This window comes from Aquarana catesbeiana, linkage group LG06 (assembly GCF_042186555.1).
Source record: "Aquarana catesbeiana isolate 2022-GZ linkage group LG06, ASM4218655v1, whole genome shotgun sequence".
Lineage (NCBI taxonomy): Eukaryota > Metazoa > Chordata > Amphibia > Anura > Ranidae > Aquarana > Aquarana catesbeiana.
The window spans coordinates 244820386-244845781 of record NC_133329.1 but is presented as its reverse complement, the minus strand read 5'-3'; the positions used below and the strand labels follow the sequence as shown (position 1 = coordinate 244845781).

Genomic DNA, 25396 nt, shown 5'->3' with positions numbered 1-25396 from the left:
GTGTGTAATTAAATTCCAGTATAAATACAGCTGTTCTGTGAAGCCCTCAGAGGTTTGTTAGAGAACCTTAGTGAACAAACAGTATCATGAAGGACAAGGAACACACCAGACAGGTCAGGGATAAAGTCTACCTAAAAAGACAGGCCAGGCAAGGTGAGCATTAATCAGTGAAGCAGCCAAGAGGCCCATGCTAACTCTGGAGGAGATGCAGAGATCCACAGCTCAGGTGAGAGAATCTGTCAACAGGACAACTATTAGTCGTGCACTCCACAAATCTGGCCTTTATGGAAGAGTGGCAAGAAGACAGACATTGTTGAAAAAAAGCCATAAGAAGTCCCGTTTGCAATCTGTGAGAAGCCATGTGGGGGACACAGCAAACATGCGGAAGAAGGTGCTCTGGTCAGATGAGACCAAAATTAAACTTTTTGGCCTAAAAGCAAAACGCTAGGTATAGCAGAAAACTAACATTGCACATCACCCTGCACACAATACGCACCGTGAAACATGGTGGTGGCAGCATCATGTGGGGATGCTTTTCTTCTGCAGGGACAGGGAAGCTGGTCAGAGTTGATGGGAAGATGGATGGAGCCAAATACAGGGCAATCTTAGAAGAAAACCTGTTAAGCCTCGTACACACGATCGGATTTTTGGCCAACAAAATGACTTTTGTCTGAAGGGCGTTGGCCCAAACTTGTCTTGCATACAAACAGCAAGGATTGGTCGGCCAACAAACACAAACGTACTGACGTACTAAGTGGTTTTTCAGCTCTTTAGCGCCACTCTTTGGGCTTCTTCTGCTAATTTCGTGCTAGTAGAAGTTTGGCAAGTGTTGATTCGTGCTTTTCAGTTTGTTTCTGAGCGGCCATTCGTCGACCAGACATGTTGCGGAATTGAAGGAGATAATGTTATTATTGGCCTAGGAGTTATTACTTTGACATTTTTTTTGGTTGAATAATGATTTGATTTGGTATATATTTTCTACATTTTTGGATGCATAGAATGCACTATTTGGTTACGTTCTATTGGCAGACAGCATGTCTAATTTTATTTGTTTTCTTTTTTAATGCACAATAAAAAAAAATGTGGAGAATAATACTTGGCTATGCGTTTTACTTCAAATGACAGTTTGGGAGTAGGCAGTTACATTTAAAAAAATACAATGTAAAATTGACAAGGGACACCAACATAGTTGTATCTTTGATCTTAAAAACTAAGGGACAACGGTGTTGTGGTAACTTGGCCAAAAAAAAAAAAAGAAAAACAAAAATATTATTCTTGATATCACTAGAAAAAAAAAGCCTTTGAAAATGTGTTTGCAATAACTCCATCAGTATCACCAGCATAGCAGCTTCATTATTATCCCATTAAAGAAGAGAATGTGCGCTGCATTTCAAGAATTCATAATTTGCCACGTCACGAATGTTAATTCTCCATTACAAATGCTAGTTTACAAGATCAACCGCTTCTGGCTCGTCCTTGCTTCCAAGCATGCGTGTTTGTACTTTGGACTTTTGTCTGACGGACTTGTGTACATACGCTCGGAAAATCTGACAACAGACATTTGTCCGCGGAAAATTTTAAAACCTGCTATCCAACATTTGTCCGCGGAAAATCCAACAATTGTCCGATGGCGCATACACACAGTCGGATTTTCCGACATCAGCCTGTCATCACACATTTCCCGTCGGAAAATCCGATCGTGTGTGCGAGGCTTTAGAGTCCGCAAAAGACTTGAGACTGAGGTGGGGGTTCACCTTTCATCAGTACAACAAACCTAAACATACAGCCAGTGCTACAATGGAATGGTTTAGAGCAAAGCATATTCATGTGTTAGAATGGCCCAGTCCAGACCTAAATCCAATTGAGAATCTGTGGTAAGAGACTTGAAAATTGCTGTTAACAGACGCTCTCCATCCAATCTTACAGAACTTGAGCTATTTTTCAAAGAAGAATGGGCAAAAATTTCACTCTCGAGATGTGCAAAGATGGTAGAGACATCCCCAAAAAGACTTGCAGCTGTAATTGCAGCGAAAGGTGGCTCTACAAAGTATTGACTCGAGGGGCTGAATACAAATGCAAGGCCACACTTTTCAGATATTTATTTGTAAAAAATGTGGTAAACCATTTATCATTTTCCTTCCGCTTGACAATTACATGCCACTTTGTGTTGGTCTATCGCATAAAATAAATTTACATTTTTGGTTACAACATGACAAAATTTCAAGGAGGTATGAATACTTTTTCAAGGCACTGTAATAGGAAACCTCCAGCAGCCCATCACAGCTGTAGTACAAGATTACAGTAATTTGCGCCAGACATTTGTGTTCTTGAGGACAGATGCATCCCCCTCTGGAACAGTGGTCACTTTGTTAAGGTTGGACACTGTGAGATCCACAGTGGGGGCAGACCCCTTTTATAACCTAGACCAAACAGATACAAGGCTTATAGTTGCTTAGGGATGCAAACTTTAGGAGGTTTCAATCAATTTTCATAGAGAAGACTTGGAATAGAGGGTGCATTAGGAAAGTCTTGGTGATCTAAGGAGCTCTAAAGAACCCTAGTCTGGGAACAGCACTAATAGAAGTAGTGTAATCCTCCAGTTCTAAAGTGCTCCTCACTGCATTGGTAAAGCCTGTTTCACACAGACTTTAGCTTGTATAAGAGCAGTGTAAACAGCAAGATTTTACAGAGCATTTACAGAGCTTTAAAAGTACCGTACAGTTCCAGGTTGTAAATGCTGAACATAGATCTTAATCGGAGCACTGGCTGTCACTTTAAACAAGCTGTTAGTAGGCTTCAGTGCTACTTAAAACTTGCTGAAAGCCTGACAAAGCCTGCTAGCAGCTTGTTTAAAGTGACAATCAGCACTCCCGTTAAGATCTGAGTATAACATTTTCCCAACAGAAGCTGAAGGGAGTTTTAAGTGATCAGAGTAAGCTGCTCGAAGCTTGCCAAAAGCTTTGCAAAGGCTTGCTGAAAGTTTCCTAAAAGTTTACTGTTCACACTGCTCCTATACAAGCTGAAGCCCATGTAAAACAGGCCAAAAAAATCAAAGCAGACTCTTTCAATCTAGGAGTAATAGAAGGAAACAGACTGCTAGGAGATAAGCTCATCCAGTAGGGACTGAAGGGAAAGAAAATTTGCGATTTGGGCCATAAAGTCATGTAGGTAAAGACCTCCCTGGAAAGGACCAAGGAGGCAGCCACACCCAATGGAGCTACAGACTCTAGGAGCACAGGGTGGCATGGTTCCAGGCTGCAGAAATCATCCACATCAGTAGGTGTACTGCAAGCAGCACTAGAGCCAATAGTAGAGTGAAAGCTGGGGCCAGTCGGGAGAGTGAAACTGTCCCCATGTCTACAATTAGACGTGTTGTAACAGCATGGCAGTATGGTTTCATAGGCTGATAGCAAGAGGCCAGGCCTCAGCTATTTGCACAACTCAAATGCTGGCGGTAGGTGATGTTCGGAACCTGGGGGTGACCACAGTTACTGCAGGCAGGCAGCTGGAATGGACAGTAGATCAGTGCTCATTCCCCCGGCATTAACCTCTTTCTGTAGTAAAAACAGGTGGAAAGTAAGAATTTAAAGGCTCCCAGTGATCTGAACCGTGAGGTAGCTGCCAGTGCTCAGCCTGATCAGCCTATGCAGAGTGAGTCGTAAGAGACAGGGCAAGTGTAATGACAATAGCTCTGAACCTGGATTTTGCTTTAGGAACCCAGTGCCTGAAGCCCATGTAATGGCTTTCCTGGCAATGTTAAGTCCAGTGGGGTCCATTTGTGGCACAAGAAAAGCCAAGCAAAGGCTAGGCCACGCAGGATAGCTGCAAACATAGAAACCAGCTCTAGCTTAACTGGAAAAAGGGTCTTGATTGAATAACAAAAAAGGGAAGATAAATGCTAGCAAAAATAGGCTAGTCTTTTCACAGCAGGGCAGAGAAAAGACATCCATCCTCCGAGGACAAGAAAACGGAGGCATGCCAATAGTACGATCATATTGTGTAACAGACACCGCACACTACCAGCTCAGTATGTTGTAAAATGTGAAAACAGCCCAGGCCACGCACCCTGAAACGGTTTTCTCCCCTCCCCCGGACTTAATCGTAGGGGTCCCCTATGGTTAAACCCTGTGGGCAGGGCAAAACGTGTCATGGCTGTGGCCTTGGAGGAGCCAAGGCTGAGGCCATTTTCACAATAAAACTACACGCTGAGCCAGTAGCGATCAGCATCCGTTACACAGTATAATGCAACGCTAGTTGGATGAGCTTTAAAAAAGGACTGCGCCGTCTTTTAGTTGTGGATCACCGGAGTGACAGTATTGAAGAGCACTTGGCGCAGTGCTGCAAGTTACTGAGGGTTGCCGTAAGTATGCTGATAGTGGGAGTTGCCCTGTAAAAAAAAAAAAAAAAAAAAAAAAAGTACAAAACTATCATCTTCCAAACAAAAAAACTCAACTTTTATGGGGATAACATGCTCCAGCTATGTATAAAAAAATAAAAAAAATAAAATATTCAGATTTGAATGGCATTTCCCAAAACTGAGTCTCTGTTCACAAATGACTTTTAAAGCAAACTCCAGGCACACAGCTAAATACACATTTAAAATGCATATAGTATATGCTGACATTTTTCTCTTCTAAGCAGGTTGTGTAAATTGACAAACTTTGCATACAGAATTTCAAATCCTATTGGCAAGTAAACATTTTCAGATGTGTATGTAGTCGTTTGCCTTGAATACATATTTTGTTAAATTATACAGCTAGTTTAAAAAAAAACACCTGTGAAAGGGGATTTGATCTCATTAGTGCTGTATATATTTGCAGAAATATGGATATCATCTATTTTATGTGAAAAAAAAATAAAAATGCAATTTCAATATTATATTACGGTTATAAAGTTATGAAAACAGATGATAATACGTACCACTTGAACACATTCCATCAATGGCAATCGCACAGACTGGTTACCAGACAGGCTTACGACACAGGCTGGAGTTTCAGGTGTTGCTTCCATCAACGCAATAACTGCTTCCATACCCATTTTACTGCTCTGCAAACACCACAAACATAGGCAAAGATGATATTAAAAACATAAAAGGTTATTTTTAAAAGTGTCCTCCCTTAGAAAAAAAAAATAGAGGATTAGTAAATAATGTTAATGTTTTGTGTTCTACCTCTGGGTGTGCTCCCTGGGCAGAACTGTGGCTTAAAATTATGAACACCTTGGGGTTGATTTACTAAAACTGGTGCAAAATCTGATGCAGCTCTGCATAGAAACCAATCAGCTTCCAGGTTTTTTATTTTGTAAAGGCTTATTTGAACAAGCGGATTGGCTACCATGCACAGCTGCACCAGCTTTTGCACTCTCCAGTTTTAGTAAATCAATCCCCTTGAGTCCTTAAAAGCAATTTCACATTGTAGACTGACATGTAAGAAATTTTAAAACTGTACTACATTTTGAATGCTTTGCTTATCTATCGCATAGTGCACTCCTATTTTGCACACAACACTAATAACGTTTTGGTTCACATTCTTGCAATTGATAAGAAACTAGCCCACTATGTACTCCTTACAATTATTAGACCCAAAAAGAATTGTGCACTTGTGCAAAATGGTGATGCTGCACTTATTTGTACATTTTCCTTGTGTCCGGAATATATAACTACTTTATAAGTGCGCAAAACCAAAATATCAGTAACACAGTAATAATTCATATATAATCATAACTCATAATAGAGGACTTCATACACAATATACATAAAAATATATGGTAAAGTGTCCATCACCAAACATATAATTGAAACTTGTGCATGATAAAAAAAGAAAGCTTAAAAATATAAGATATCTATTCAAGTCCACTTTTGAAATCTTGAAAAGAAGTGATAATCCACGTGCAACAGGCCCAATCCACCTTGAAATCAAGTGTGCCAGTTCCCTTACCAAAAGGTAATGATCTCCAAATTATAAGAGATTAAAGGTGTTGTAAAGGTTCGTGTCTTTTCACACAACCCCCTTCATCTTCTTCGGCGGGGACACGCTGTCCTTCTCTCCACGGAGTCCTGGCCTTGACTGGATAGATTGATAGCAGCGCAGCCATTGGCTCCCGCTGCTGTCAATCAAATCCAATGACCCAGGCACCAGGGGGCGGGGCTGAGTCATACATTCAGCTTCTATGGATGCCGAATGAATGACTCGGGAGCGCTTCTCCTAGGGGTTATCTAATGTGGGGAGGAGCCGTGAGAGCTGCCGAGGGACCCCAGAAGAGGCTGTTTGGGGCCACTCTGTGCAAAACGAGCTGCACAGTGGAGGTAAGTATGACATGTTTGTTATTTAAAAAAAACAAAACAAAGCTTTAGGAGGACTTTAATAGCGTGGAAACTATCCAAAAGGCCACCAAATAAATAGTTTACTATATTTTTTTTTAACTTACTTGATCATGCACAAGTTTTAATATGTTCCGCGATGGACACTTTACCATATATTTGGATGTACTGTATATTGTCTATTTAATAATATGTAGACCTAACCTTTCATATTCATGATATGTGCCTGCTGTACCATGTACTTTTTAAGAAAAAGTATCCTGTTCTCTTTATAGTGCTTTCTGTGTGTGAAATCCCTGGTGATCTTTCCAGTCGCTCTGCTTTCCTGTTAAAAACTGACCACACTAAAGCAGGAGAACACACTGTGGTCAGTTCTCAAGCTATGCTGGGAACTCATCCTTCCCTCCTCCAAAGATCAGACTAGTCCTAACACACACCTCCTGTACAGCCTTTCACTGGGAAGATCAGTGTGCTGCCCTTTCTCCTCCCCCAGCCCTTATGCATCTGAGAACAGAAGGAATGCGATCACTTATAGAAAAGGGGAAAATATGTGTTTAATGTTTTTTATTTCTTTACATAAAGGTTTTGCCTTTCATTTCCATTTTAAAAGAAATGGGTTGTTTTACCAAGCGATGGTTTCAAATCACTTTAAGCCTTTTATTATGAATGATTATATACGATTTACTGCTTACAATTGTAAGAATGTAAGCTCTAACGAGCAGGGCCCTATGATCCCTCCTGCATTGAATTGTATTGTAAGAAAGAAGAAAGAAGAAAGAAGAATGGATACCTACATAAGCATGGTTATAAAAAACTTCAAAATATACCGAACAAACAGAACAGTTATCCAGAAAGATGTGGAGTATATCTTTTTGTGTCTGTTCCCTACTGTAGTAATTAACTTGGAGCCACTGATCAATATTAGGATAGGAGTTGCCCATCTATAGACACTACTAAACTTGCAATACACTGTTCGAGCATTAAGGGTTAATGCAGTCTGACTTGCAACCAGAATCAGCAGTGGGAAGAAAGAATTTCTTCATGTCAAGAACCAAAGTCATCAATCTTCCAATATAATCTGAATCATAAGCCAGAAACCTGCTATCAGATTGATGTCATCCATCTAAGGACACTAGTAAAAAAACTAAGGACTGCTGAGAGCAAGAGGGGTTAAGGTGTCCTGTACATTACTTTTCAAAAATAAAAAAATGTTTTGCAAACATGCACACACTGGTGAAAACCATTACATCCTTAGATAGTGGACTGTAAAGAGCTTTGGAAGGAAAGGTATGCCTTTACTAAAGTGAAGATTATTTTACTTTTTTCAGGGTGAAATTGTAAGCCCAAATGAACCTCCTCTTTGCACTATTAAGCAATTGGGGGTTGTGACTGGCACAGCTGCCATGTTGGTAACTAAAACAGTGCTAGGGGACAAGAGTAAGTATGGTCCTGGAATTTTTGTTAATGTTAATAAATAAGTAAATATGAGTTACCAAGACGCGATCAAATGCTGATGGAGTTCCACCTCGTTGTACATGTCCAAGAACTGTGATTCTGGTATCAAATCCCAGGCGTTTTACAACCAGCTATGAGAAAAAAAACAATATTCAAATTAGTCAAGTACTTCTCTACCAAAACATTTTATATTTTAGGGTCCATTCACACCTTGGCATTTTGCACTAATGCATTTTTTTGCGCATATTAACCTGTGTTGCATTGAGGCAGACAAGTTAAATAAATGGGCTGCCAATACACCAAAATGTACAAAAAATACAAAACAAAAAATTAATTCATTTCTCTTTAAAAGGAATGAAGCCCATCCATACAGAATGGCACTTTTCAGGCATTATTATATGGGACCAAATATGCCAGAACAGGAGACATCAAATAGAACCCAAGAGACTCTGACATCTGGTTCCCATTAAAAGGAGGAGAAGTAGGGTCAAAGCTCTTTTGGCCCTACTTCTCCTGTGGGTCACAGGACGGCACTCCTGTGACCCAGTATTCAGCCGACAGCGGGCTAAGGCCCATCGTCGGCTGATGTCACTCAGTCAGTCCAGGCTCTGGAGAGATGCTGACAGCAATGTCGGACTCCATTCAGATGCGTGGACTGGCAGCTGGCTCAGCTTCTCACAGGATAATATAAAATATTTTATGATCATTGTATACATACAACATTTATCAGGGTACTATTAAACAGCAATAAAGAAAAAAAAAAAAAAAAAAAACACACACACACCATTCTCAAACAAGGCAATACATACATACATACCCCTAACACATGCCCACATATCTGTTCCTAAATAATAACACAAAATGTAAATTTTTTTTTTTTTTATTTCACATAAAACATTCCTAAAACCCTGTACCTGGTGGGTTTATTGACAATACAGCCCTAGGGATAAAACTTTACTTCAACAATTAGTGTGCAATTTAAAGGGGCTGTAAAGGTAAGTGTTTTTTCACCTTAATGCATCCTATGCGTTAAGGTGAAAGAAACACCTGGCAGTGACCGACCCCCAGCCCCCCCCTTTACTTACCTGAACCCTCAAACCCTGGTCTCTCGGCTAGGGGGCTCTCGGCTGTTGATTGGATAGATTTATAGCACCGCAGCCATTGGCTCCCGCTGCTGTCAATCAAATCCAATGACACGGCAGCCGGGGGGCAGGGCCGAGTGCTGCATTCGACGTCTATGGACGTTAAATGCTGGACTCGGGAGCGCACCCGCAAGGTAACCCCCCCCCCCCCCCCCCGGAGAGCGCTTCTCCCAGGGGTTTATCTAATGCGGGGAGGAGCCAAGAGAGACGCCAAGGGACCCCAGAAGAGCAGGTTTGGGGCCACTCTATGCAAAATGAGCTGCAGAGTGGAGGTAAATATGACATGTTTGTTATTTAAAAGAAAAAACAAAAATAAAACAAAAGGAACCTTTAGTATCACTTTAAGTGTCCTATATATCTTTTCACTTACAGAACTGGGACAAACACACTGCAAACAAGATGGGTTGGACTGCCAGCTTTTGCTCACTTTTTAATATGCTGGCATAAGGTGTGTACAAAAATTTGGAAGATCTATACAGTGGAACCTCGGATTACGAGCATACTCCGTTCCAGGAGTATGCTCGTAATTCAAAGTACTTGTATATCAAAGCGAGTTTTCTCATTGAAGTCAATGAAAACGAAAATAATTTGTTCCGCATTGACTTCAATGGGATGCCAGAGGCGGGGGGCGCCGGAGAGCCTCGGAAACGGCCGAAAAGGCCCAAGCACGCTTCAGTGGACCTCGGCAAACCTCGGAAAGACTCCGTTCACGAGCCTTTCCGAGGTCAGCCGAACTGTCCTCGGGACTTTCCGTGCATAGCCGATCGGAGACTTTCGGCACTGCTCGGCTCCGGCGCCCCCCACCTCAGGCCAAAAGCAGTACTGCACACCGCTTTTGGCCTGAATCCTGCTCGTTTTGCAAGACAGCACTCGCAAACCGAGTTAGGATTTTTAGAAATACAGTGCTCGTGTTTGCGAAACGCACGTTAACCGCGTTACTCGCAAACCGACGTTCCACTGTACCTATAAATAAACGTTGCTGTTTTCACCACATGAGACAGGCACTTCTTATCCTCCGCCCTGCAGCTGGCATACCACACTACAGAACAGGGGAGAAGAATACTCTCAATGGTGCAATGATAGAATTTTACCAGAAGCTTTAAGGGCAATCCAGCCAGTTTTAATACCACAAGGAAAAACAGTCTCTGCGCCTCTTTTTATCACTAGAAAACAAGTATTTTGTGATCATGACAACTCCCAAAGATTTGATAGTGTCCATTCTTTCCACCACCTATATGTACACTGGGCAATGACTGATCTTTCTTGATCTCCTATAAGCCACTATTTCTTTACTTTTTGAAGCATTATGCATTAAATCATTTTCCGTACTCCACTTAACCAAATGCTGAATTTCCTGCCTATAAAATGTCTCGCCATTATCTTGTAGGAGTCCAATAACGTGGTGTTGTCAGCAAACTTTCCTATATTATTTGATGCATGTATGGGAGTACAGTTATGCGTAAATAATGTAAAAAGGGCTGGAATCAACACACATCTCTGTGGTACCCTTGTATTCAGAATAATCGTATTAGACACCTGATCTATTATTCTCACGATTTGTCGTCTGTTTGTTAGGAAATCCATAATCCATGAGCATAGCAGTGGATACACGCCCAAAGCATTTAACTTTTTCACAACTTTGTCAAAACTACGGTGTTAATGCGGAGCTAAAATCAATGTATAACATCCTAACATATGTGCTTAAGTGCTCAACATGTGTCAAGGCAGTATGCAAAGCAATAGAAATTGCATCATCTGCGGATCTGTTTGCACAATAGGCAAACTGATACTTATTCAGATCAACAGGAATGCTTGCCCGAAGATGTGATACAAGCCTCTCAAAACACTGCATGATGATACAAGCCTCTCAAAACACTTCATGAACATAGGAGTTAGAGCAACTGGACAGCAATCATTTAATGTGGTGGTAAACCTCAGACATGAAAGATGAGCAAAGCATATCCCTCTATAGTGTGTACTTAACACCAAGTGTCATTTTTGTCTGCTGCTTTGTTCCTCTGCTATCGTAATGAATCACTTCTGACAAGTTTTCCTGATGGCAAGAGAAAACCAGTGAAAGGGGGAGGGATCCCCAGCTCTGTTCCTGTGTGAAGAAGGGTGTTTCCCTTCCCTCCAATTAGCTGTCAGTTCTCTTCACATCGATCTGCAGAGTGCAACTTTAGCTCTCCACCCCCTTTTTCTGGCAAGTCAGGCAACCTTTTAAAAGTCTTCTTTCAATGGATGTAGAGAAGAGAAGACTTCAGATAAACAGGTACAACTCATGTAGGAGGATTTGATTCATCTTTTTATCACCTGAGGCCAGTCACTTCACTGTGTATATCTAATGCCGCGTACACACGGTCGGACTTTCCGGCATACTTGGTCCGGCGGACCAGAGTCCACCGGACAATCCGACCGTGTGTAGGCTCCGGCGGACTTTTTTTTTTCCAAAAGTCAGCCGTACCTAGATTTGAAACATGCTTCATCTGTATGCGTCTGTATGCTGGTCCGACGGACCAGATACGAAGCAAGGGCAGGATACTGCTTCTCGTGCTTGCTGCAATAGGAAAAACAAATTTTCCTATTGCGGCGAGTGCGGGCATCCTAGGCCCTTAGGTCTGGCATGGATTTTAGGGGAACCCCCTATGCTGAAAAAACGGCGTGGGGTCCCCCCAAAATCCATACCAGACCCCGATCCGAGCACGCAGCCCGGCCGGTCAGGAAAGGGGGTGGGGACGAGCAAGCGCCCCCCCCCCTCCTGAACCGTACCAGTACGCATGCCCTCAACATGGGGGGGGTGTGCTTTGGGGAGGGGGGCCCTGCGGGGCCCCCCCACCCCAAAGCACCTTGTCCCCATGTTGATGAGGACAAGGGCCTCTTCCCGACAACCCTGGCCGTTGGTTGTCGGGGTCTGCGGGCGGGGGGCTTATCGGAATCCGGGAGCCCCCTATAATAAGAGGGCCCCCAGATCCCGGCCCCCCACCCTATGTGAATGAGTATGGGGTACATGGTACTTTTTCCCTAGGTGATTGGGTAGGGGGGCCGGGATCTGGGGGCCCTCTTATTATAGGGGGCTCCCGGATTCCGATAAGCCCCCCGCCCGCAGACCCCGACAACCAATGGCCAGGGTTGTCGGGAAGAGGCCCTTGTCCTCATCAACATGGGGACAAGGTGCTTTGGGGGAGGGGGGGCCCCGCAGGGCCCCCCTCCCCCAAAGCACACATCCCCCCCATGTTGAGGGCATGCGGCCTGGTACAGTTGGGGGGGGGGCGCTCGCTCGTCCCCACCCCCTTTCCTGACCGGCCGGGCTGCGTGTTTGGATCGAGGTCTGGTATGGATTTTGGGGGGTACCCCACGCCGATTTTTTGGCATAGGGGGTTCCCCTTAAAATCCATGCCAGACCTAAGGGCCTGGGATGCCCCACAACGGGGCTCGCAAGGTGTCAATATCGCCGATTTTTTTTTTTTTTAAGGTATTGGGACAATAATAGTAGATTTAAAACAAAAAAGATACTGCCTCCTGTTGCAGTGACAAATTAAAAAGATTAGTAAAAAACACCTAACTGGCCTATAGATTGAAGGACCGTTGGGCTGGCGATGTGGGGGGGCTAGAGGATGATGAATGGGAAGATGCATTGGACACATGTAAAAAGGTCTCCACTAGGCTTTCAGACCGGCTCACGCAACTTTATATACTACACAGATCTTATATGACTCCCCTTCGCCTGACCATCATCCACTGTGTCCCAGATGTGAAAGCCTTTCTGGATCCTTTTTTCATCTTATTTGGTCCTGCCCTGCAGTGCAAGGCTACTGGTCACAAATAGTAAAGTTCATACACGATGAGATGGGGTCTCCCCTTACACTATGCCCTAAACAATGTCTACTGGGAATATTCCCAGATCCCGACAAAGATAAATTTCATATTATATTTTTGCAAGAGTCCCTGTTCATAGCCAGGCTACTTATACAAGAAAGTGTATGAGGACCAACCCACCTACATTACAGGAGTGGATCTCAGCTAACGTATTGCCCTACAAAAAAACGGAAAATTGTATACCGTATTTATCGGCGTATAACACGCACAGGTGTATAACACGCACATTAATTTTAAGAGGGAAGTTTAATGAAAAAAAAAAAATGTAAATAAGGAACTTTGAAGCAAAATAAGGGTCAGTGCCCATCTGCAGTCTCACCATTGCCATCAATACAGCCTCATCAATGCCCATCTGCAGCCTCACAAGTGCCATCAATGCAACCTCATCAGTCCACATCAATGCAGCAGCCTCACCACTGCCATCAATGCAGCAGCCTCACCATTGCCATCAGTGCAGCAGCCTCACAATTGCCATCAGTGCGGCCTGATCGATGCCCATCTGCAGCCTAGAGGGGACAGGGAGTGGGGCGGCCCAGGAGAGGGGACTTCCTTTTACAGAGGCCGCCAAGTAAACATGAAATTCTCCTGTATGTAATCTGACAGCGCTCGTCCTGCCCCCCTCCTTGTCCCCTCCGAGGCATCTAAAATTGAAGTATTGGCGTATAACACGCACGTGCTATTTGCACCCAATTTTTAGGGTGAAAAAGTGAGTGTTATATGCCAATAAATACAGTACTTACCTTCCGGAATTTTCCTTTCCTGACGCATCCCATGGCAGCACACACACAACCTGATAGGACTGGTTAGCTATAAGTTTTGAAGAGGAGTCCACCGCTGTATTCTCAGTAACTATCACCTTAGAAGGGTGGGATTCTGTGTGCTGCCATGGGATGCATCAGGAAAGGAAAATTACGGGAAGGTAAGTATACAATTTTCCGTTTTTCTGACGCATCACACATTGGGAAATAACTCGCTACATGGGTGGGTGCTTTCGGAATATTATATTTACTCAGGTACAAGGTATAGAGGAGTTAGTTTGAATGATTGATCTCCCGAACTCAACCGTAGTTAATTGAGCCGGATCTATTCTGTAGTGTTACATATACGTGGTTTCGGAAGACCAAGTTGCTGCCTTGCAAATAGTTTCTGCTGACACTCTGCAGTATGCTGCCCAGGAGGTGGCCACTGCCCTGGTTGAGTGGGCCTTTAGGCCATCCGGTATTGGGAGTGATTGTATAAGGTATGTCCTTTTGATGATTTTAATTAGCCAAGTCGCTATTGTTCTTGAGGAGGCTGCCTGCCTATTTCTGGGACCGTGCGGAATGACTAGCAGGTTTTCGACCTTCCTGAACGGTCTAGTAGCTTCTAGGTAGGAAACAATGACAGACTTAACGTCCAAGGGGTGTGGATGCCCTTCATTAGAGAGGAAGACTGGAAGATTGATTTCTGAGTTAAAGTGGAAGGTAGATGCCACCTTGGGTATAAACTGTTCTGAGGGTCTGAGGACAACTCTATTCGGATAAAGGACTAGATGCGGTTCTTTAATTAATAGAGCTTGCAGCTCTGAGACTCTCTTGGCAGACGTTATTGCGATCAGAAATGATAGTTTGAGTGTCAGATCCCATAAGAATATTGATTCAAGAGGAAAGAATGGTTCTTTCGATAGAGCTTCTAAAACGGTGGATAAGTCCCAGGTTGGAAAGACTGGCTTCCGGGGTGGCCTTATCTTCAGGCATGCCTTTAAGAACTGAACTATGAGGGAGTCTAATGCCCATCTGGTTCCCATCATTGCGGACAGGGCAGAGACCTGCACTTTGAGAGTGCTTGAACCTAGGCCCCTTTCCAGGCCTAGTTGCAAGAACTCTAGAATATGATAGACTGACGGAGAGAGTGGATCCCAAGACTGTTGAGCAAAAGCGGTGAATCTCTCCCAGATCCTGTTGTACGTGCCATTTGTTGATCTTTTCCTGGCCTGTTGTAGTGTGGTCACTACTCTAAGTAAACATCCTTGATCCAGCAGCCTTTCCCTTTCAACCTCCATGCCGTTAGGTGTAAACGTTCTGGTGACGGGTGTAGGAATCAACCCTGCGAGAGCAAATCCAGGCTCGCTGGGAGCGGAAGCGGCTCTTCTGTGTTCAACTGTAATATGGTCAAGAACCAAGGCCTCCTTGGCCAGAATGGCAATACTGCTATGACCGTGGATGTTGAGTTCCTCAGCCTGGCCAGAAATCTGGCTATTAGGGGAATCGGAGGAAAAATATAACCTAGGTGAAATTCCCATGGGTGGTGAAGGCAATCGATCCCTGCTGCTGTCGGATAGTCGGCCCTTGCCAAGATTTGGGGACATTTGCTGTTCTCTGGGGTTGCCGCCAGATCTATAATCGGGAATTCCCCATCTGCGAGTAATGAGAGTAAAGGCTTGGGGACTGAGAGACCACTCGTTCGACACAAATATCCTGCTCAGGTCGTCCACTAGTTGATTTTGTATACCCGGAACATAGATCGCCCTCAAGTCCGCCAGGTGAACCTGAGCCCACTCGAGTATAGGTCAAACTTCTTTCATGAGCGTTTTGCTCCTGGTACCTCCTTGTCTGTGGATGTAGTTCACTGCTACCGTATTGTCTATACGCAAGAGAACACTCTTTCCTGCTAGGAAAGGACCGAATGTTAGAAAGGCCTGCCAGGCGGCTCTGAGTTCCAGGACGTTTGAGACTATGCCCTGTGGGCAGAAAGACCAACGTCCCTGCGTTCCGTGATGTTGGTAATGTGCTCCCCATCCCTGGAGGCTGGCATCTGTCGTGACTATGGGTCGACAGCGTGTCAGGTTGCTGACTCGTGTTCACCACCATGCAGATTTTTTTACTGCCTGGCTGATGATTATTCGCTGCTTCATTGAAGACCCGTTCCATTGTGACAGGAATGAATTTTGAAAGATCCTTGAATTCCACTGGGACCACTGGACCATTAGGAAGGTGGAAGACATCGAGCCCAGGATGCTCAGACACATTCTGGCAGGAAGGTGTTCTGCCGCCAAGAGGTTCTTTATTTTGTGAACCAATGGTCCTATTTTCTCTTTCGGTAGCCTGACCGTATTGGAGCTGTTGTCCAATTTGGCGCCTAAGAAGATCATTTTTTGCACTGGGACCAGGCTGCTCTTTTTCCAATTTATTATCCAGCCGAACTGTTGAAGTGTGGAAATTAGAATCGCTCGATGTTGCAGGAGAATTTGCTGGCTGTCGGCCAGAAGGATAATGTCGTTGAGAGCAAGACTCTTGTCCTTTTTGTCTCAGGAGAGCTATGACCGGTAGTAAGACCTTTGTAAAGGTTCTGGGAGCCGTAGATATCCCAAACGGGAGGCTTTAGAACTGAAAGTGCTGCTGACCTATTGCAAAGCGTAGGTATTTCTGGAAGGTTTGATGCACCGGAATATGCAGATAGGCGTCGGACAAATCAACCGAGAGCATCCAGTCCTTTGTCCCTATTGTGAGTAATATGGACTGGAGGCTCTCCATCTTGAAGGATTCAACTGAAATTGTTTCGTTTAGGTTTTTCAAATCTAGTACCGGCCTCAAATCTCCCGTCTTCTTTGCCATTAGAAAGAGCGGAGAATAGAATCCTATGCCCCTCTGTTCCCGAGGAACCTCTACAATTGCTTGTTTTTGTAACAGTTCCAGAATATAACTGGCCAAGATCTTTCGTTTTGGGAGAGAAGATGGTGGTCTGGTCGGTCTGTAGTGATCTTTGGGAGGTTTGTGTTTGAATGTCCATCTGTGACCCTCTTGGATGGTGGAAATCGTCCAGGAGTCTTTTATTTGATTTGACCATACCTGAGTAAATAGCCTCAACCTCGCTCCTACTATTGCGGGCTGGGCATGCGTGCCATCAAAATGACTTCTGCTGGTCTCCTGAATTGGGGACTCTCGGTTTTTGCACCCTCACAAAGGACGGTTGGGAATTTCGCCAATTTCGCTTGAATTCCCTTCCCAGTCTGTAAGATCTTGCCTCTCGGTATCTTTCCGGCAGATGGCGTCTAAACGGTGGATTTCTTTCCTGTTTGGGTCTTCTTTCGGAAGGAATGAGGCCAGATTTTCCTCCTGTAACTTTCGAGATCGCTGTATCAAGTTTAGGACCGAATAAGTTGGTGCCGTCATAGGGAATTCTACACCAAGTAGATTTAGAAGTCACATCTGCGACCCATGGTTTTAACCACAGTGCTCTCCTTGACATTACTGATGCCAACATCGCCCTTTCTGATGATCTTATTATATTAACGGCTGCTTCAGCCACGAAGTCTCCTGCTAGGCTGAGTTCTTGCATAGCAGATATGATTTTTTCCTGGTCCGCTGCTTCCAACAACAATCTTTCAATGTTGGCTGCCCAACAGGTAATCGCTCTGCCGACCGCAGCCAGAGTGATCCCTGGCCTGCATGCTCCTCCTGCAGCTGAATAGGACTTCTTAAGATCAAGGTCTATTTTTCGATCCATTACATCCCTAAAGGTCACGGCATCCTCAATCGGGAGAGTTACATGTCGCGCCAAGCGCATTAATGAGGAATCCACTACCGGAGCTGAGATTAGAGGGTTCAGCATTGGCTCCCTTAACGGGTAGAGTTTTGCTAGCCTGTTGTTTTTTTTATCTGGTTTCTGCCACTCATCCTATATTAACTCCTCTAGCTCTTCAATAAAAGGAAAAGTTTCAGGGTCCTTTTTTCAGGTTAGGAAAATACTTTCTTAACTTGCGTGGGGCATCCTTCTCCTCCTCCTAACCAATTGCCTCTTTTACGGATTTTGCAAAAGCATCTATAAGTGCAAAATCAAACGAAGTGGGCATTAGAATTTCGTCCTCTTATGGGGACTCTTCTTGTAGAGTATGAGAGACTGACGGGGAGAGATCTTAAAGCGTATAAGAAGTTGAGGCCACTGAAGCCTGTCTGATGGGTTCGTGGGCTGCCACTTGCATGATAGATTCTTTCACTGACTTTTATTATGTTGGATGCTTTCCTTGCATCCAATTCTTTTTCACGGGTTGCTTCGTCAAAACAGATTTGGCAGACTAATTTATTAGATAGTGCTACTGCCCCGCAGACCCAGCAGGCATTGGCCGCAGGATGGGTGCATTGGTCATCGCGAAGTTGACGGGATGAAGCCTCATCTCTGTGGTGATGGGATGAGGTTTTTGACCGACTTCTTCGGGACTGGGAGTGTTTCGAAGGTGGGCGGTCCCTTTGTTTGGAGTGCGTTGATATGGATGATCTGCCAGAGCTATCAGAATGATATAGCATTAGTGGCAAGGATCTCTTTTACTCCTCTTCACTACTTACCTAATGTATGCCCCCTTACCTTGTAGCTCGTGGATGGTCTGCTGGAGCAGTGGCCTCCATGGAAGGGGATAGAGTGTACCTGAAAGGAAGAAGTCCTTAAGTAGGAGGTGTCACAGTCAGTTATACAGTGCTGGAAAGGTGGAAGAGTAATACAAACTTACCAGTGTCAGGGATAGAGCTATGGTCACAAGGCAGCACTGTGGGGAAGCAGAACCGTGAGGAATAAGGCTCTACCTTCATAGGGGTTAAAATGACAGAATTTCCCGTTTTTAAATAAACCGCCATCGTGGTGGATCTAACTTCACGCCCGCGCAGTGGCCATTTGCGGCGTCCGGCGCCATCTTGGAACCTGGCACGCTCGGATGCCGCCTGTGTCAGATCCTGTGTGCCCTAGAGCTGGCGTCATGTTTGGAATGGAGACACCAAGGGACTACAGTGCCCAGTGCGCCCGGAATCACAAACAAACACACAGGCTAAAATGTGTATACAAGCAAGGGAAGTGCTATGTGACAGAAAAAGGAATGAGTAAAAAAAAATACCTGGAGGCCGCTGCAGATGTCACCGAAACCTCTTTAAGGTTTGTAAGGCATAAATAATTTTTTATACCCCTGAGACCACCAGAGTGGGGTTCCCTGTATAAAGCTAATTTAGAGACTGTACAGTCAGGGCTTCCAACTAGGAGAGGCTGAACCTAGCTGGGGCGAAGCAGTAAGGGGTTTCCAGCTTTTACTGGTCCAACCATCTAGGTGAGGAAAAAAAAAGGAGAATACAGCGGTGGACTCCTCTTCAAAACTTATAGCTAACCAGTCCTATCAGGTTGTGGAGGCGGAGTCACAACCCAATGTGTGTGCTGCCATGATGCGTCAGGAAAAAGCTTTACATTCACAGAGGCTGCCCGGCCAAATATGGGAACATTTGGGATTCATGGCTGGCAAATGCAGCCACATGTAATGACATAACTGAAGATTCTCCTGAATAGTGAATAATGAGCGCTACTTCTGATGAGCATTATACTATTATACTATACTAAAGAACATGCATGTGCTGATATCTGATTGTCAATGCCCCTTATATATGGTGCACGATGTACTGTATGGAATTCTTACATATACCGTTTCGATTTTTCTCCCATTTTTACATATGTGATATTAATGTTCATGATCTGTAAATGTACATTCTTCTCAATAAAATAACTGAGTTATTTGTAAAAAACAAAACAAAAAAAAACAAAAAAAAAAAAACACCTAACTGTTCTGCACATGCCCTCAGTATACGGCATGACACACCATCTTGTCCTGCTGCCTTCCTGATGTCAATCTTTCTCAAGCTTGATCTGACCTCATGTGTTTTTATTACCAATAAATGAAAGCCTGAGCCAGACCCCTCCTTCCTCTGCAGAGCCCGAGGCTCATGTGAGCGCTGGAGGGGCAGAGCAGAGAGCCAGCGACGGACTGCATTAAACTGATACTAACAAAAGTAACTGCTTTCTTAATCAATATATAGCTGTCCCAGCTCTTTCCAAGCTGGTCTGAAGGGAAACAGTGGCAGGAGAAGCTTCCACCGCAACTGATCACATGTGCAAAAAAAATAAAATAAAACTATAATAGTAATAATAATAATAATATGGAATACAGGAGTAAAAATTATGAGGATTAGTACGGTTTTAAATTGTCATATATTTTAAATCAAATCTTATTTTTTGGCAACACCACGATGTGGGCGGATTTATGCCGGTCACAAGTTGTGTCACGCCCCTCCATCATGTGTCTTAGAAGAAGGTGAAAAGAAAAAAGAAAAAGAAATGTTTAGGCGTTTTAAATAGCCTTGCAGGAGGTAAATGTTTTTGTTTGCATGTGTGCGCTGTAATATTTTGTTCTGTTGTATGGTCTTATGGCTGCACCATCTTCAATGCATCTTTTAGGGTGTGCCCCCCAAATATCTTGTTTGTCTATTGTATGGATTCTGACCTAATCCTTTTGGGCAGGAGCACCCCACTCCCTAATCATTGCCTCTCAGTGTCCACCTGTGTCATAGGTGGAGTCCTGTAGTTCTCCCATATAGATGAGTGTATTTCTCCCATGGTTCAGATGGGGTACTTTGGGGGGGCGTGGCAAAGATGGCGCTGTGAGCGGACGCACCTTTGAGAGCTCCGCTGAGATCCGGGACAGTTTTCCTCTCATAAGTGGCTAAAAGAGATGGAACGCCAGCAGAAACCCTCTACATGTACCGCCGCTCGGCCCGGACAGCAAAAGGAAGGGGTAAGAAATTGAAATTCCCCCAGTGACGGAGGAAACAGCGGTGGCCTGTGCAGACCGCGTGGGGACCGAGAGGCACGCACTCACTAATATGGCAACTCAAACAGTGCAGCCAGAGCAATCCTCCTCCACACAGCCAGGCTTGGCTGATGTGCTGGCTGCAATAGGCAATTGTCAGACTTCTCTCACTACCCTAACCACCAAGGTGGACGCGGTGCAAATAGATGTGGGGCTAATTAGGCTTGATATGGACAAAATTCGTACCAGACTGTCTGATGCTGAGCAGCGTCTGGGGCACATGGAAGACACTGTGGAGAGTCATGGGGCTGATCTCCGCGCCCCTCCATACTAAAATCAGAGCCCTGGAATGTAAATCCGAAGATGCGGAAAACCGCAATAGGAGGAACAATCTCCGTATTGTAGGACTGGCGGAGGGGGCTGAGGGTCAGTGTCCGACTGAATTTATTGAGGAGTTGCTCCGGACCCTTCTACCTGCGGCCCAGTTCTCGCCATTTTATGCCGTTGAACGGGCGCATCGGATCCCTCCTAAACCGGCCCCCCCTGGAGCACCACCACGCACTTTTATCTTAAAGTTTCTTAATTTCCGGGACAGGGATGAAGTGCTCAGGGCTGCCAGAGTAAAGGGAGAACTGAAACACCAAAACAGCAAGCTACTTATCTTCCCTGACTATTCTGTAGAAACTCAAAAGCTTAGATGCTCTATTGACCAGGTGAAGGCAGCCATGCGTCTCAAGGGCATTCGGTACAGCATACTTTTTCCTGCACGTCTCCGGGTTCAGGATGGGGAGACTACTAGGTTCTTTACATCCCCCAGGGATGCTACTGCATGGCTGGAGTCACTACCTTCTAATCGTTGAACACTGCTGAATGGGTCTGTTACATTAATGTCTTGGGTTCTGTAGGATGAACACCTCCCATCAATAAGTGGGTTACAATTGCACCTTAAGTATGCTATGGCTATGCCAGGTGAATTATGCCTCTCAGCCTGCCACTTCATGTGTTTCTATGTGGTATACTTTGTCATCCTGAGATCAGTGTACTTGTGGGATTGGGATTGAGAGAGGGGAGGAACAGTGCTAGCTTGCTACAGCAATAGGAATGCATGTTCTCCTTCTAAAGCCTGAACCCTCCCTGGACTACCTGACTCCTTAGACTGGGCACTGGAGAACTCTAGTGCTCATGTAATGTACTGCAAGCTCAATCCTCCTACTTCCCCTATTTGCACGTTATGCACTATTGCTTATATGCCTGTTTTTTTCCGGACATATTAATTGTGAGCCTTGATCATCCTGAAGATACTTTGAAAAGTCAAGTGCCTCTAATAAATAGGAGGGAACGCGCACTGATAAGACATGGAACAATGGGGTACTTTGTCGCAGTAAGTGGGCTTAAGCACCATATAGCAATATTTCCCATATTTTTGGAAAATGTTTAGGTGTTTTAAATAGCCTTGCAGAAGGTAAATGTCTTTTTTGCATGTGTGCGCTGCAATATTTTTTTCTGTTTTATGGTCTTATGGCTGCACCATCTTTAATGCATCTTTTAGGGTGTGCCCCCCAAATATCTTGTTTGTTTAGAATAAGGTGAAGTCTCCATCAATCAAGCTGTAATATCCCACCCCCATTGTGTTTAGCCGGTTAGTGGGCATGAAGGACGAGGGAGGGAGTGGGCAGTCATTTACCACTGTGTGTACACCCACATGTGTGACTCTATAGTCACATGGGCTGCTCAGATGTGATAGGGAGGAAATGCTCAGCATAGAAACTCACTGAAACTCAATGAAAAATAAATGAGTATGTGCTCACTAGCTGCCAACACTGCTCTGCAAAATACACAACTGCAGTGGGGACATTGACAGGATACAGAGAACAGCAGGATCAGCTTTTTTGCAGCACACAGAAAACGAATCCCATAGTGACTGAGTATGTACAGTGGATATAAAAAGTCTACACACCCCTGTGAAAATTGTGAGGTTTCTATGATAAAAACTAAAATAATGTGGTTGCATAAGTGTGCACACCCTCTTATAACTGGAGATGTAGCTGTGTTCAGAATTGAGCAATCACATTCACACTCATGTTAAATAGCAGTCAGTACACATCTGCCATCATTTAAAGTGCCTCTGATTAATCCCAAATAAAGTTCAGCTGTATCAGTTGGTCTTTCCTGACATTTTCTTAGTCGCATCCTACAGCAAAAGCCATGGTCCACAGAGAGCTTCCAAAGCATCAGAGGGATCTCACTGTTAAAAGGTATCAGTCAGGAGAAGGGTACAAATTAATTTCCAAGGCATTAGCTAGACCAGGGGTCTCCAAACTTTTCAAGCAAAGGGCCAGTCTACTTTAGGAGGGCCGGATTGTGGCCATCGGGGGTAGAAAACGTTCCGGGCCCAGCACCAGTGAAAATAAATATGGCCTCAGGGCTGGTGGTCAGTAGGAGTAATAGTGACACATTATTGGTATCTGTGGCGAAGGAATAGTGCTCCATTGGTGGTATCAGTGGGAAGAATAGTGTCCCATTGCTGGTGTCAGTGGGAGGAATAGTGTCCCATTGCTGGTGTCAGTGGGAGGAATAGTGTCCCATTGCTGGTGTCAGTGGGAGGAATAGTGTCCCATTGCTGGTGTCAGTGGGAGGAATAGTGTCCCATTGCTGGTGTCAGTGGGAGGAATAATGCCCCAAGGGCCAGATAAAGGTTAGCAAAGGGCTGCATCTGGCCCTCAGGCCACAGTTTGGAGACCATCGAGCTAGACCATGGAACACAGTGAAGACAGTCATCAAGTGGAGAAAATATGGCACAACAGTGACATTAACAACTAGACGTCCCTCCAAAATTGATGAAAAGACTAGAATAAAACTGGTCAGGGAGGCTGCCAAGAGGCCTACAGCAACATTAAAGGAGCTGCAGGAATATGTGGAAAAGTACTGGCTGTGTGGTACATGTCTGGGCTATGGGGTAGAGTGGCAACGCGGAAGCCTTTTCTTACGAAGAAAAACAAACAAGCCCGGCAGAATTTTGTTGCAACACATCTGAAGTCTCCCAAAAGCATGTGGGAAAAATGTTTTATTGTCTGGTGAAAAAGAAAAAAAAAAACAAAACAACAAGGTTGACCTTTTTTGGCCAGAATTTTAAAAGATATGTTGGGTGCCAAATCAACACTGCACATCACCAGAACACCACCATACCCACAGTGAAGCATGGTGGTGGCAGCATCATGCTTTGGGGCTGTTTTTCTTCTGTTGGAACAGGGGCCTTAGCCAAGGTAGAGGGAATTATGAACCTTCCAAATACCAGTCAATGTTGGCACCAAACCTTCAGGCTTCTTCTAGAAAGTGAACAAGAAGAGGAACTTCATCTTTCAGCATGACAACGAACCAAAGCATACATCCAAATCAAGAAAGGAATGGCTTCACCAGAAGTAGGTTAAGGTTTTGGAATGGCCCAGCCAGAGCCTAGACCTGAATCCATTAGAAAATTAGTGGGGTGATCTGAAGAAGGCTGTGCACGGGAGATACCCTCGCAATCTAATAAAATCTAATGGTGCTTCCACAAAGTATTAGTGTGTGTAGACTTATGCAACCATATTATTGTATGTTTATTTGTACTTCCCTCCAAGTAAAAGATTTCAGTTTGTTGTTAAAATTAGTTTTACTGTTTATAGGTCACATTAAAGTGGCTGTAAACCCAAAAATAAAACTAACAAAAAAAAATCTTCAAGACAAAAGCATAATGAGCTAGTATGCATAGCATACTAGCTCATTATGTATTACTTACCTTAGGTCGAAGCCCCCGTAGCGGTCCTCGTTCACCACTCCGGCCAGCAACATCGCTCTCGGAGTTACTTCCGCGATGCTGTGATGACGTCACTCCCACGCATGCGCACGGAAGCCGCCGGTAACGGCACAGTCTAAATGAAGCAAGGGCACGTACTGCCATTACTTCAGTGCGCATGTGCCAATGACGTCAGCACATGCAGATACAGGGGATATCTCCTAAACTGTGCAGGTTTAGAAGATATCCAGGGTAGCTACAGGTAAGCCCTAATATAGGCTTACCTGTAGCAAAAAGTGGTTGTAAAGGGTTTACAACCACTTTAAAAAGTGGAAAAAGTTCTGAAATGTACTATCTTTGTCTCATTTTTCGACAGCACAGAAACATGACATTTTAAACAGGGGTGTGTACTCTTTTTATATCCATTGTATGTAATACATAGCATGTAATACACCATATATTGATATTCTGTAATGGTATGGGTTTAAGTGACACTATAATGTAACAAACAGGTTCAGTAACCACACAAGGGTTGATTGAGCTCACTGCATAAGACCTGCATAAGTCCTGTTTCCTGTTTTTGTTAAAAGTGGTAGTAAACCCCACTTGGAACTTTTTACCTACAGGTAAGCTTATAATAAGGCTTACCTGTAGGTTAAATGAATATTTCCAAAGCGTGCACCGTTTAGGAGATATTCACCCTGGATGCAGCCAGTTACTCCACCAGCGCATGCACTCTGAAGGTCCAGTATACCTCGCTTCGAGCCAGAAATGAGGGCTCCCGCGCGCATGCTCCGGCCAATCACATAGCCAGACGCGTGAACCCAGAAGAAAGAACAGGGGATCATGTTAGCCGTCTCAGCAGTGACAGCCCAGGACTGGAGGGCTTCGTCTCAAGGTGAGTATTTCATAATGTGCTAGTATGTGATTGCCTTACATGTGTTCGTTTTTTTTAAACATCTGCGGTTTACAACCGTCTTAAGGTAATTCTCTATTACTGTACTATAAAGCAGTCTGGCTTCTTTTTACAGGACATGGCTTCCCAGGTTTTCGGCAACTAGATAATATGAACTAAGGCTTGACCTAGCAAACTGGAATCACAACAGCAATTGAGATTACCATTAGATATTTCACATATAAGGTGGATTTTTACATGTATAATGAGCCAGTACTATGACACCCTTTGTTTTTGTTTTCTGATGCTCAGACTTGGCATATTGTGTATCCCTTATCTAATT

General features: G+C 44.2%; 1 protein-coding gene across 2 annotated transcripts in view; it reads right to left on the bottom strand.

Annotated features, from left to right (window-relative positions):
* LOC141146676 (ATP-dependent 6-phosphofructokinase, liver type) overlaps positions 1 to 25396 on the bottom strand; it is a 199051-nt gene that overhangs the window by 87057 nt on the left and 86598 nt on the right. For both annotated transcript variants that reach the window (XM_073633124.1, XM_073633123.1), the window contains 2 exons: positions 7813 to 7905; positions 4921 to 5046 (listed from right to left, as the gene is read on the bottom strand). In XM_073633124.1, the coding sequence (XP_073489225.1) occupies positions 4921 to 5046; positions 7813 to 7905 (219 nt within the window). The remainder of the gene's footprint in view (positions 1 to 4920; positions 5047 to 7812; positions 7906 to 25396) is intronic.